The sequence below is a fragment of the Anomaloglossus baeobatrachus genome, chromosome 5, assembly GCF_048569485.1.
Source record: "Anomaloglossus baeobatrachus isolate aAnoBae1 chromosome 5, aAnoBae1.hap1, whole genome shotgun sequence".
NCBI classification, from domain to species: domain Eukaryota; kingdom Metazoa; phylum Chordata; class Amphibia; order Anura; family Aromobatidae; genus Anomaloglossus; species Anomaloglossus baeobatrachus.
Window position 1 is genome coordinate 490,273,456 of NC_134357.1, and position 13,038 is coordinate 490,286,493.

General features: G+C 43.4%; 1 protein-coding gene across 1 annotated transcript in view; it reads left to right on the top strand.

Annotated features, from left to right (window-relative positions):
- The window catches only part of LOC142311893 (alpha-N-acetylgalactosaminide alpha-2,6-sialyltransferase 2-like), a 98,184-nt gene that overhangs the window by 42,112 nt on the left and 43,034 nt on the right, over positions 1 to 13,038 (top strand). Inside the window, exons 2-6 of the mRNA XM_075350717.1 lie at positions 5,664 to 6,048; positions 9,531 to 9,696; positions 9,977 to 10,142; positions 10,230 to 10,368; positions 11,385 to 11,488. Of these exons, the coding sequence (XP_075206832.1) occupies positions 5,664 to 6,048; positions 9,531 to 9,696; positions 9,977 to 10,142; positions 10,230 to 10,368; positions 11,385 to 11,488 (960 nt within the window). The remainder of the gene's footprint in view (positions 1 to 5,663; positions 6,049 to 9,530; positions 9,697 to 9,976; positions 10,143 to 10,229; positions 10,369 to 11,384; positions 11,489 to 13,038) is intronic.

A 13,038-nucleotide genomic window follows, 5' to 3' on the forward strand; every position in this document is an offset into this window, starting at 1 on the left:
CTGGGATCCCCAGGGGTCCTCTCATGGGTACATGTGTGAGACCTGATCACTATGCGCCTGTGTTCCACACCCCAGTCAGCCTTCTGGATTACCTGTATTGTACTGTCCCCAGCATGGGTGCAGTACTCAGTGGTGCCTGACCAGGTCAGGGGCGCCACAATACTAGCTGTGTAATGTCACCTGGTATCAAGCCCTGGCATTAGTGATGTCACGGCATCTATCAAAACCAGACATCACTAATCCAGTCAGTAATAAAAAAAAAAAAAAAATAAACAAAATATTATTTGAAAAAACACTCCCCAAAACATTCCCTCTTTCACCATTTTATTAAAAAGAAAAACAAATCCGGGTCCGGCGTAATCCAATAAGGGGGTCCCATGATGATCCAAACCATACTCACTGTCCCAATCAATGAAGAACAGAATGTTCCCCATTGACTCAGAGAGCAGTGCACTGACCGGGGCTAACATCATTAGGTCTGGCCAGGTCACTGCAGGGCATAACGAGCGCTGACGTCGTGAGGTAACTTAGGTACATTACCTGCGGTGATGGAAGCCGCTGCACACCTGACGTCAGCGCTCGTCACTGAGTTTCATGGCCGCCGCATTATCACGCAAACTGTCCCGTGAGCCCATGATATCACAGCTAGTCACAGTCTCGGGCCGCCCGCGATACTTGATGTGAGAACGTGGCGTCATGAAAGTCAGTGACAAGCGCTGACCTCACAAGTTCAGCAGAGATGATCACAGCAGGTAATGATCTGAGCTAACCCCCTGATGTTGGTACTCCTAATCCCGCAGCTGCTCGCACACTGCTGTGTGAGTCACTGCGGGGCTGGCCAGGGCAGTGCGACATACACTGCAGAGGCACTGATAGACTGAAGCCACATAGAAGTTCTTCAGGGGATCCCAGAAACCATCAGTCATGAGTCAGAAATGCATTCAGGCATGTTCTCCAGGCTCTCCCTATTCAGTTGAATCACTTTCCTATCCATTTCAGCCTTTTCATCAGGCCCCCAGACCCTTTTGTTGGGTCCAGCAGAAAATACTCGAATTTCCCATTGACTTGCACTGTACTCACTATTCGTAACAAATACACGAATATTACAAAGTATTCATTACGAGTATAGCGAATACGAATATTACAATATTTGCTCATCTCTATCTCTTTGTGTCTTGGAAAAAACTACACTGACAGTGGCTTTGCTCCTTTGTGGCTCACTCTATAGCATTGGGCCAAGGCACCATGAATAATGAGTGCTGATCACTCCTGTTTCTCACTTCTAGCTAGCTATGATGCAGACACTCCCTGCTGAGCTGCACAGTTCTCCTCCTTCTACATGACTACTATTCATCAGGTGTCTGCTCTCTACACGAAAGGACATGGGAGATTCTAGTTATTTGTACAGCCTCACGGGGTTTGGGCAGAGACAGAAATTATATCTGATCAATATTAATATTAGCATTATTATTTTAGATTAATATTTTTTTGTTTAATATTGAGATTAATTAAGTATCTTCACTACTAGCTGCTATTGTTGATACAAGTTACACTAGGGAATATGTAACCTACTGTATAGTCTTACCTGTAGCAGCTAATCAACAACATATAATGTACTGGTTTTTTTTATAAAGTTTATAAACTATATGGTACCAGTCTATAAGGGTGGGGGGACCCATACAACTTTTATTTAACGATCTATAAAAAACTTAAACATTTTAAAAATTTGTAAATACCCCAAATGGTGAAAAAAAAATCACTCTGCAACACAAAAAATAAAATGCAAAAAAACCTTAAAAAATATTATACCATTAAAGTAAAAAAAAAAGCAAAAACATGTCACCATGATTAACTTGTACAATTTAAAGTTATGCTCTTTAACAATTTTAATGGTGAGACATAAAAAAATAAAAATACAATGGCCAAATTGTATCTAATTCTCCCAAGAAAAAGGTGGCACTGTTTTTAGAAGAAAGTGTGACACCCCTGAACTAGTCACGGTGTCACAGGGTACTGCACTCTTTATCTTTTGGTGCAGGACTCAACCCTCATGGTTTTGGGATCCAAACTTTTGGTGTTGCTCCATCAGCATGCAAATCCTAATCACACCTCACACCACACCCTATCAGGCACACCAGTGGGTGGTCTAGCTGGAGCAGGGCCATTCGCCTAGGGGTCAGGCAGACTGGTGGGAGGGAGGAAGTCAGAGAGAGGAAGTGGAGAGCAAAGCTTAGTCAGTTCAGTAGTAGCTCCCAAAGAGTGAAGAGCTGTGAGTTGGAGCTCCCTGAGGACTTTTGGCTATGTCGCGGACGGTGGTCTGGGACTGAAGGAGTCAGAGACCCGGTCGCAGGGTACTGGAGACAGGTGCCAGGTGAGTTTAGGAGAATGGGCAGCACCGGAGTACCTAGTAACCGAACCGGACCGAGCACGGCGGGGTACTGGACCCTAGATCAGGGAGTAGCTTCACGCAACCTGATCATTAACCTGTGGAGGATCGTCTCTTTATGAACCTTCCCCAAGAGCTCTGAGATCGAAGGTATCAACACAAAAAGGGGTATAGGGCTTTCCAGCTTATGCGGCACACTGAAATCCCAAGTGTCAGCCATCGAGAGCACAGCTTCACTATTTAACAGTGGGGAGCGGGACCCCGACAGCTTCAAGCATAAGGGTCACAACGAACACTAAAATACAGTGCATGGAGGCAAGGTACAGATCATCAGCAATACCAAAGGGAGCGGACTCCCGGACAGGCTCCCCTAAAGTGGCAGCGGCACCCAGAGACTTGGTTTACCTTTGTGTCAGAGTCTACTTTGCGGTCGCATCACAACCAACACTGCCTGAGTGAGTACGCTGCCCTTCCCTGCTTCCAACCTGCACCACGCTCCCCTACACCTCCAGCATACAGAGTCCCGGGGCCTCCCATACCCGTGGAGGGAACATCATCTGGCTGTCCCACTCCATCTTCCACAGGTACTCCCATCGTCAGCGGCGGTACTCCCCTTACCATGAACCACGGGTGGCGTCACAAACTGTCTCTCCCCTGTAAATACTGTAGCCCCCTTCTCATTTGAGAGTGGCCACGAGCCCCCGGGTCCAGAGACCCTCGATCACAGAAGCAGACCCCGGATCCGAGCGGTTCGACCTCTACGGTGGCGGCACAAAAGCAGACATGATTTTTCTTTTCTAGTGGTAAAAAAAACAAACCCTTTAAAATGCCAAGTTTGGCCAAACGACACAAAGGTTTTGTTTAGTCACCGCTGGAGTCTGCTCCAGCGACTCTGCTCCGATCACCAGGCGACGCCGTGTTCCTGCCATGGATGGTGCTGGTGATGGGAGAGGAGTCGATGTCAGCGGCACCGGTGGGCGCAGGCTCCGATCATCCACTGGGCTGGGTTATCTTGGGATCTGCAGTACCGCTGGCTGACTGTGGGTGGCGTGTGTTTTCCAGCTGAAGTTGCCAGTGTTCAGCTACAGCGAATGGGAAAACACCACACCCTTCTTATTCCCCCTCCTGTCACATGACCACTGCCAGAGATAGTTCTGATTTCCTGGCTCCTGGTCCGCCCTATTCTGTTTTGTGATTCCTGTGTGCTGACTTCTGCGTGTTTTGTGACTACCCTTCTGCCTGCTGTTTTTGTACCTCGCTGCCCGATCCGGATTTGACCTCTGCTCCGTTTTCTGATTACGTCCTTGTCTGCCGATTCTGTCCCTGTTCTGCTATTCCTAGTTTGACCCTGCCACACGACTACTCTCATCGGACTGCAGCCTTTCACAGGTAGTGATCTCCAGGGCCCTGTGTAATTCCAAATCCCTGTATAGGGGTTAAAGGGTTTCAGGGTTCTGGGGGTCCTGCTTGGTGAGTGGCTTCCCTCTAGTCTGTCCATTACATCCCCCCTGAGTCTGTTGATCCAGGCAGTCGTAACAGGTTTCCCATAAATAATTTAAATTTTTCTGAGCACCTATTATCCGGTGGGGGGATTGGGTGGTTGCTAGTTTTTCTTGCATCAGATGACCCTGAACAAGCAGAGAGTGTTGTCAGATTTTCTGACTGGAGCATGCAGAATTATGATTAGAGCTCTGAAGGTAATGAAGGCAGCAATGTGAGGATTTACCCACTGATACATGAACTGAACTAAATATTGCAGCTGATGGAATATGGAAGGTGCATATGAAACTGGGACACAGATCAACATAGGTACGGCCAGTGAACCTTTACCCATTAGTACTTAAGGAATGCAGTATGCTTCATCTTGATCGAGTGTTCAGTGGACCCTGAGCATTTGGTTTTCTATTGACCTGAACCTGAGGTGTAAATGTAATGAGGAAGAACACTGTAAGTAGGATTCCAGAATTGGTTGGCATCAATGTCTACAACTGACAACACTTCATATATCGTATATCTAACTATGTGACCTCAGAGTCAACATAATATCGTCTTACTCATTCCAAACTTATTGGAGTGACGAGTGACGATCCATAAAGGTGAACATTTTTTTTTATTTTTTTTTTTAACATGTAAAGATTAAAATTTTGTCAATTATGACTTGGCAGCAAGTCTTCAATTCCCTTGCAGCACTCCCATAGGGCAAATTAGGTATTACAGAATTCTGATTTAAAATTACTAGGCCTAATGCAATTGCACTCATACACTAGGTTCTCCAGATCGAAGCTGTCCATACACATAAGATAGTTATTCAGTGAATGATTGTCCGTCCATTCGGCAGATAGGTATCTCTCCCGTCTCCCTCATACACATGAACTCTCTGCTTTGCCAAGTGTTCATGTGTTTTCAATGGGGAGAAAAGAGAAAGCTCTTTAAAAGTCCCAGTGCCAAAATTGATGAGTTTGGCTGACAGTCATCTAATATGTGCCTGAAGAGACACTCCTTTTTACCCCAATGTGAGTGGTCAGGAAAAGATGTGCTGGCCTGATAGAAGCATACAGTGGTCAGCATCTGAAGACAAATAAATCACGTTGGAAGCACACAGCTATGATCAGTGAAACTAGGTTAGTTATACAGTATTGTTCATTGATAAAGTTGAGCAAAAACATTTGTAGGATGCTGGTCTAGTGGTTACATTATTAGCTTGTGGCCACCAGACCAGAGCCATGTGTTGGGATCCCTGGCACCTTTGATTAGTAAGCCTGGTGTTACATTATTGTTGCAGCATTAAAGAAGTGGTTTACCCATATTCATTATTAGCCACAACGATATTATGTTGAGAAACAAGGTTTCGCTCAAATACATTGTGTTGCCATAAGTGCCTGTGAGCAGCGCTATTGCAGACCATCCTTCCCCATCGCCTGACCCCTGAGCTCCGTGATCTTGGGGCATCCTGTGATGTCATGTCAACTTCCTGTTCACTTGACGTCCCCGCGGCTGGCCCCAATATTACCTTGTATTGTACATTGGGAAATGCTAAAGAAATGTTGAAAACATGCATTGTTGGTGGGCTTTGAGGAGTTGGGGAACACTGACCTAGAGAACTGGTTGCCCCATAGTTAGGTTTGGACTAATCAGGAAGGACTTTATGAAAGGCTGAGGTCACCCTCATGAATCCACTAATAATTAGAGCTTGATCAACCATTTTAGATTTTTGTAGTTATTTTGAGTGTTTTGAAGAAAGCATCCAACCTGCCTAAACTCATCTTATCTTTTACAGCCAAATTGACCTGATAGAAAACTACATTCTCTTTGAAGAAAAGGAAAAAAGACTAAACACGAACATAGAATCTTCTACGAAACCTTTACAACCTGATGGCGCAAAAACAACCCCCTCACCAAAGCCAACTGAAAAGGATAGAGCGTTGTCTACAATCACCAGGAAAACTACTAAAACAACCCCTAAACTTCATAATGAGTCCATCAATTTACAAAATGAATCAGTAAAATCACAACATGTGGCCACCCAAAGCCCAAATGTGACTACCAAACCTCAGAATGTAATAACAAAATCTACACCAAAAACAACCAAGAAGCGTCTACCCTCAACAACCTTTAACTACTTGGGAAATAAGTATGCGACTGATGAGACGCACGTCAATTCCGTAAGTCCAGAATTTTGAAATATTAATGCTATAAACTATTTTTACAATGTGTGATATCAGATTTTAGTTTGTTGCGTCAGTGTTGGTGAAGCATCTGCTATAGTTGAAACCTTAAAATACTACTAAGACCAGGATGATCCAGGACAGGGGTAACCATGATACATGGATGTGAGAGATTATTGGGTCCTTGGTACTACTTCTTCCAAGGATTGACAGCTAAAGATGGTTTCACATTCAAAATGAAAACCTAAACCTTGAAGACATCTTTTTTTTGCTTTTCGTGGCAAAAGTCTAATGTTCTTCCATCCATTTTGGGAAAGAGGGTGAAGGTTCTCATACTCCCATAGTCAAAAGGAGTGATAACCTGAATAAGCCTCATCTTTTCCCTTAGCATCTATATAACTTTCTTTTATGATAAATACGGTAAGCCCCTAAATTTATGGCCCCAGTATTCCTCATGGAGGCAACTTCTTAGCTACATGGCCACCTAGACATTTATATCTGGTTACACCTCTAATTAATATTGGTACTAAAATAGTAAAAAAAAATTCTGGGTAATTAATCTTCTTTCTTTCCTATTTACACTGGTGACCCTCAGGAAGATGTTGGTGGATCACTCCACTGGAAGGTATCAGCAAGCTGTTAACACATGATTGTTTCTTTTAGTACTTAACAGAATCCATAGTTAAGACCGATTACCCCAGTGCAAGTATTCTTAATATTCTTTTTTTGTAGTCACTAGGCTAGATAATTATAATTAACATATTAACTACAGCAATCGTAAGATCAATTAAATGCAGGCATTAAGCCTAAGCCACACAGCAAGAAAAATGGTGCGAGTGGAGTACGATAAAACATCGCATTCCACTCGGACCAATATTAGCCTGTGTGTCAGCGCACATGAGCGATTATTTTCTCAGCCCTAATCGGACCGAGAAAACAATCGCAGCATGCTGCGATTGTAATGCGAGACTCTTTCTCTCGCACCCATTCAAGTGTATGGGGCGAGAGAAAAATCGCACTGCACTCGCGGTACACTGGTGTACCGCGCGTGCAGAGCGAGAATCGCAATAGCTGGCTACGGAGGAGAGAGGGAGATAAATCCCTCTCTCCCCTCCTCAGTGCCGGCCCGCCCCTCCACAGCACCGGCCCGCCCCCTGCAGCTGAAGTCCGCTCGCACAGTCGGACCTCAGTCGCAGGGACACTCGCATGACACTCGGCTCCCGCTGTGCTTCCAGTGTGAGCCGAGTGTCATGCGAGGATCGCACTAGTGCCCCGTGTGGCCCCGGCCTTATTGTGGTTTCCAATTAAAAACTTGGTCATTCTTGTATTGGCTATCTGAAAAAGCACCGACACGTAAGGAAGTTGTTGAAAAAGTGAATTATATTACTTATATGGAGAAAAATGTTTATATTAAAAGGGGAAGGAGAACTCAATATTAGAAGATCTGGAGCAAGTGGCTGGACTTTCCAGGATTAGCGTCATTTGATCTACTGAAAGATAGGATATTTAGACTATAGGTAGGAAAGGAAAGATCGCAGTGGCTGAGAAATAAGGAGGGCAGGTCATTATGTGAATAAAGAGGGATGCAGAGAGTGGAGGGGTGAGACTGTCGACCGGAAGAGGGTGGGGGAGGGGAAGGAGAGGGAGGGGAGGGGGTATGTGTGAGGACTACCCTCACAATTTGTTGTTATGTCTATGAAAGTTTTAAAATGCAATAAAAATTTATCTGATTAAAAAAAAAAAAAAAAAATTGCTCATGCTTAGGCCTAAGACACACAGCATGAAAATCGTTGTGAGTGGAGTGTGATAAAAAGCCTATGTTTCAGCACACATAAGCGATTATTTTCTCAGCCCTAATCGGACCGAGAAAACAATTGCAGAATGCTGTGATTGTAATGCGATCATTGTTTCTCTCGCACCCATTCAAGTCTATGGGGCGAGAGAAAAATCGCACTGCACTAGCGGTACTCCAATGTACCACGAGTGCAGTGCGAGAATGGCAATAGCCGGCTATGGAGGAGACAGGGAGAGAAATCCCTCCCCTCTGCAGAGCCGCACCGCTCTTCCTCAGTGCCGGCCCGCCCCCCGCAGCTGAGGTCCGCTCGCACGCACTATCGGACCTCAGTCACAGGGACACTCGCATAACACTCGGCTCTGCTGTTCTGCCAGCGTGAGCCGAGTGTCATGCGAGGAGATCGCAGTAATCCCCGTGTGGCCCCAGCCTAATTCTTTAGATCTACTCGTACATTTTTCCACCTGGACACTTTAGACAAGCTGCTGTTTATGGATTTTATTATGTCACTGTGACTTCTAATAATACAGGGTCCTCTTAACTTATTAGGAGTTCTTCTAAACACGTCCCGGATACGTGTTTTTTCTGTAAACATGAATCACCTGGTGATACTGTATATTCACGTCCCCAGACATCGTGACACAGACAAAGAAATACAGAGAAAGCAAATAGTGTTCAAAGATTTCACGGATTGAAGGAGAAAAGTTAAAAATTCCCAAATCCTTGAGCAGAACTTATTTTCTAGCAGTGACCAGGTCACTGATAAACTCTTGCCTCACCGCCGTTACTGGGGACGGGTAAGGACAATAGAATGATTTGGGAAAGGTAAATGTAGATGTACACCAAGAACATGGGAACGTTGGAAAAAGTTGGCCCTGGGCATATGCGGACTTCACATACCTAATTAAGAAGACCCCTTTCCATAACTGTCATAGACAAGGTTAGCTTTAATTGAGATGGAGCCAAGTGTAAAACATTGTATTGACCCAACCACCATAGTATACCATATAGTGCCCAAAAAACTAATACCATCTATGACCGTGCCAAAAATGTGCCCAAATAACACTACCCATTCAGTAGTGACCCCTAAAGCCACTCCTGTTCATGGAATGATGTCCTGAGAAGGTGAGCCTCCTTATTAGCCAGACCGGTAAGAGCAGCTTTATTAGACTTGTCGTAATATTACATGATCATCATTTATTTCAAAGAAGACTAAAACCAAATTTTGTTAAAAGAGGCCCCCTTATGACTAATTGATATCACCGATGGGAAGCAACAAATAAACCCTTCCACTCACAAACACTTTTGGTGACATTTTGTGTTTTCTGAAGACCTTGTCACCCCACTCATCTCTTGCACAAATAAAGGGAATGGTGATCTCACAATCTGCCATGTTGAGTCACAGCACCCCCAAAAAAGTTGTTTCTTATTCTATGGAACCCCACTAACACACAATTCATTGGGCACCTACATTAGAAGCTCTTCCTACCTTTGTCTTAGGTCATTGAACAAACTACTACGCAGCAAACATAAAACCCATCGGTCATTTCAGGGTCCTAAAAAAAACAACAAAGGAATAAGAGGGCAAAATATGGGTGTCAAATGGCGCTTCTTCAAAAATACCAAATTTTGGAGAAACTTTGGACAACCTCTATTCATAGTCAATGTGTTTTTCACATCTCCGCAGAAATGTCCAAACCGCATCAGAGATAATCTCCGGAGCGAGGAATTCAAAGATATGTTTTTGGAAAAAATACCAGTTCTGCAGTGGAAGAAACATGCACAAGAGTCGGAATACGAAAGACTTAGCAAATACAGTGGAGCTCAAGGCTGGATGGGAGTCACCTGGGAGAGTAAGCTATCTACTTATATCATAGACCTTATGTTCTTTGTCTCCAGCTAAAGGGTCAGAAAAAAATAAAATGTGAGTAAGATGTTCCAAAATGGACATCTATACTATTAGCCTTTACCAAAGGTTCCGTAAAATACTTAAAACTCCAGTCACAAATTTTGAGGTGGAACTTTACCTCCTTGAGGAAATAATCTATTCATGTGACATAAACAAGGTCATGGAAGACCCGCTGATGGCAACTGGTCATCTACCTAATTGTGTTCTTGCATATATTTCCCCAGCTATTAATAAAACTCTGAATGTGCTGAACTCCACGGGAAATGCCTACATGTTCGACACCTGGAGAGGGCAGTCACCTTGTATTCGGTGTGCCGTGGTGGGCAATGGTGGCATTTTAAATGGATCAGGAATGGGACAAGAAATTGATTCTCATGACTATGTCTTCAGGTATAGTACAACTTCATATAAAAAATCCACTATGGACACTATGATTGATGCTGTTCCTCATCTTCTAGTTATTGGCTTATCTTTCAGGATGAATGGTGCCATTACTAAGGGTTTTGAAAAGGATGTTGGCAGCCGAATCTCGTTTTTTTCTTTCTCTTTAAATACGTTGATGAACTCGTTAAACGCATATGGCATAAATGGATTCAATGCAGTTCCCAGAACACCGGTAAGATATACACATTGGTTGACATTACCTGTAGTTTGACCTTAGGCATCTTAATGATACCCTAAAAGTGTCGTGTACAGTACTCAAGATGCCAAATGTGGGTTAACAGTCCTAAATGATGGTGTACAACCTGCTGATCTTGGTATCCTCCCTTATCCAAACCTTTTCATGACTTTTCCCTGCCCACTAGGATCCCTGTGATCCCTATGACTAATGTGATCCCTATTGCGATACTTATTTTGTCACACATTTTCCTTGAGAAAAATTGAAAACTTTGGCTCAGATGGTACTCAACTGTGACTAAAGGGGCATATGGCTTTGACCCTGCCATGCTCAAGCAATAGTGATCAGTATTTTTATAATCTTGTTGTCCAACCTCCTAATCCTAAGGCATTTGGTGCTATTGATACTACAATAAGCTTGGGGAACTACTATGAGACTAGTACTAGTAGAATATTGCAAGCGGGGACGGAACTGTAGAAGATGCAACAGTCGAACAAGGTGCCCAATGACAAGTCGGACACATTAGAAGACAGAGAGACAGCTGGGGAGGGCGATTCTTCAACTTATACCTCCAACTGCAACTATGGGCCCCACTTGGGTGCATGACCAGAAATGATATTGATAGTGACATGGATATTCAAGAGTGGGACAAGGATATTCAAGGGTGAGCTTGTCATATGGACCCATGTATCCACCCTCACCACTATTTTGTAGGGGACGTCACTTGAGTTTTTCCTGGGACCATTCAGTGATTGTAGTGGTCAATTTGTTATTCCATTATAGATAACAATTCTAGCCATTGTTTTTCTTAGATTTTTAAAGGAGCTTGATGAAAAACTGAAACCTTATATATGATCCCTAGTCCAAGTCCTGGAAGTTTCTTTTGTGGTTTTTCATGCACTGCTCCTGAGGAGTATCTTAATGATTTGCCTATTTAGGTAAATTAGATTGTACGCTTAGTATTGCATCCTGATCATTACCAGATTTATTACTATAAACCTTCATTTACACAGGAAACACGCTATATTATCTTACCGGATCATGAGAGAGACTATTTAATAGTGCTGGGAGCTCTCACCAACACCATCATTAATGAGGGCATAGACAAAGGAAAAGAGTAAGTAATTTCAATTACGTACAACTGGATTGCCTATTAAGTGGAGCAGACTTTGTAAATTAATTACATTACTTATCCTGCATTTCAGCCTGTATTATACTCCAGAGCTACATTCATTCACCGCTGTGGTGTCTTCAGAGCTGAAATCTTCCCTAGTTGCGCTATTCTAGTAACTTTATGTATCTAGAAACAATCACACAATACTTTTGCTCAGCAAAGATATTTGATGGTGGGTAACGACCGCAGGCGGTAAAATTATGTCCTAGGGGTCATAGTGTTAATCTCCCCTGGCGGCTGCCGGCAGCCGGTGGAGATCGGCGCACATCTCAGCTGATTTATACAGCTGACATGTATGCATGCCAGAGACAACAATATCAGGTCCACAAAGCAGATATTAATTTAATCATGCTAGGTTTATTAAATATTGCAAAAACACACATAAAAAAGTGTAAAAAACCATTTTTTTGTAGATACAGACTACACAGATAAGGAATTGAGGAAAAGTCGCACTACTTAGAGTAACTGTCTGAGACCAGTACGATCCGCAACCACATATATTATGGCTGATGTAAATAAGTATATGCCTATGTCCAGCTTATATCCCGTATGGGCTATGGTTTACATTTGAGAGTGCTGGTAGGGTATAGTTGCCAACGGTGTATTAGGAAAATACCAACACCTCCATATATTATGATGGCAGTATACTCCCATTCAGCAGTCACTCCCACAGTCTCATAACATGCCAACACTATAAACCAGAGCTTCCTAGTGAATTACCTGCAGCCATGTGTATAGCAATCGACACCTGCTCAGACAGCCACTTCCTCCTCAGGTTGGCATGTTATGAGACTGTGGGAGTGACTGCTGAATGGGAGTATACTGCCATCATAATATATGGAGGTGTTGGTATTTTCCTAATACACCGTTGGCAACTATACCCTACCAGCACTCTCAAATGTAAACCATAGCCCATACGGGATATAAGCTGGACATAGGCATATACTTATTTACATCAGCCGTAATATATGTGGTTGCGGATCGTACTGGTCTCAGACAGTTACTCTAAGTAGTGCGACTTTCCCTCTCAATTCCTTATCTGTGTAGTCTGTATCTACAAAAAAATGTTTTTTTACACTTTTTTATGTGTGTTTTTGCAATATTTAATAAACCTAGCATGATTAAATTAATATCTGCTTTGTGGACCTGATATTGTTGTCTATAGGATCTTCCATTCCCAGGGACACGTTGTTTTTCAATATTTGAGGCTAACTATAGGTTGCATGTATGCATGCCAGGCATGAGCGGAATCGTTATCCGCCCGTGCCTTTTTAACTCCTTAAATGGTACTGTCAATAAGTGACAGCGCCATTATAACCGTGATCCCGCTGAAAGTTTACTTACAGGCCGATACCAGAAGTCACGTGACATGATCATTTAACTTCCAGTGGTTGTCATGGTAGCCCAGGGTCATGTGATGACTCATGTGCTCACATGACTAAGGTCCTGTAAACAAACAGCCGAGTACTGGCTGTTACAAGAGATGACCATTT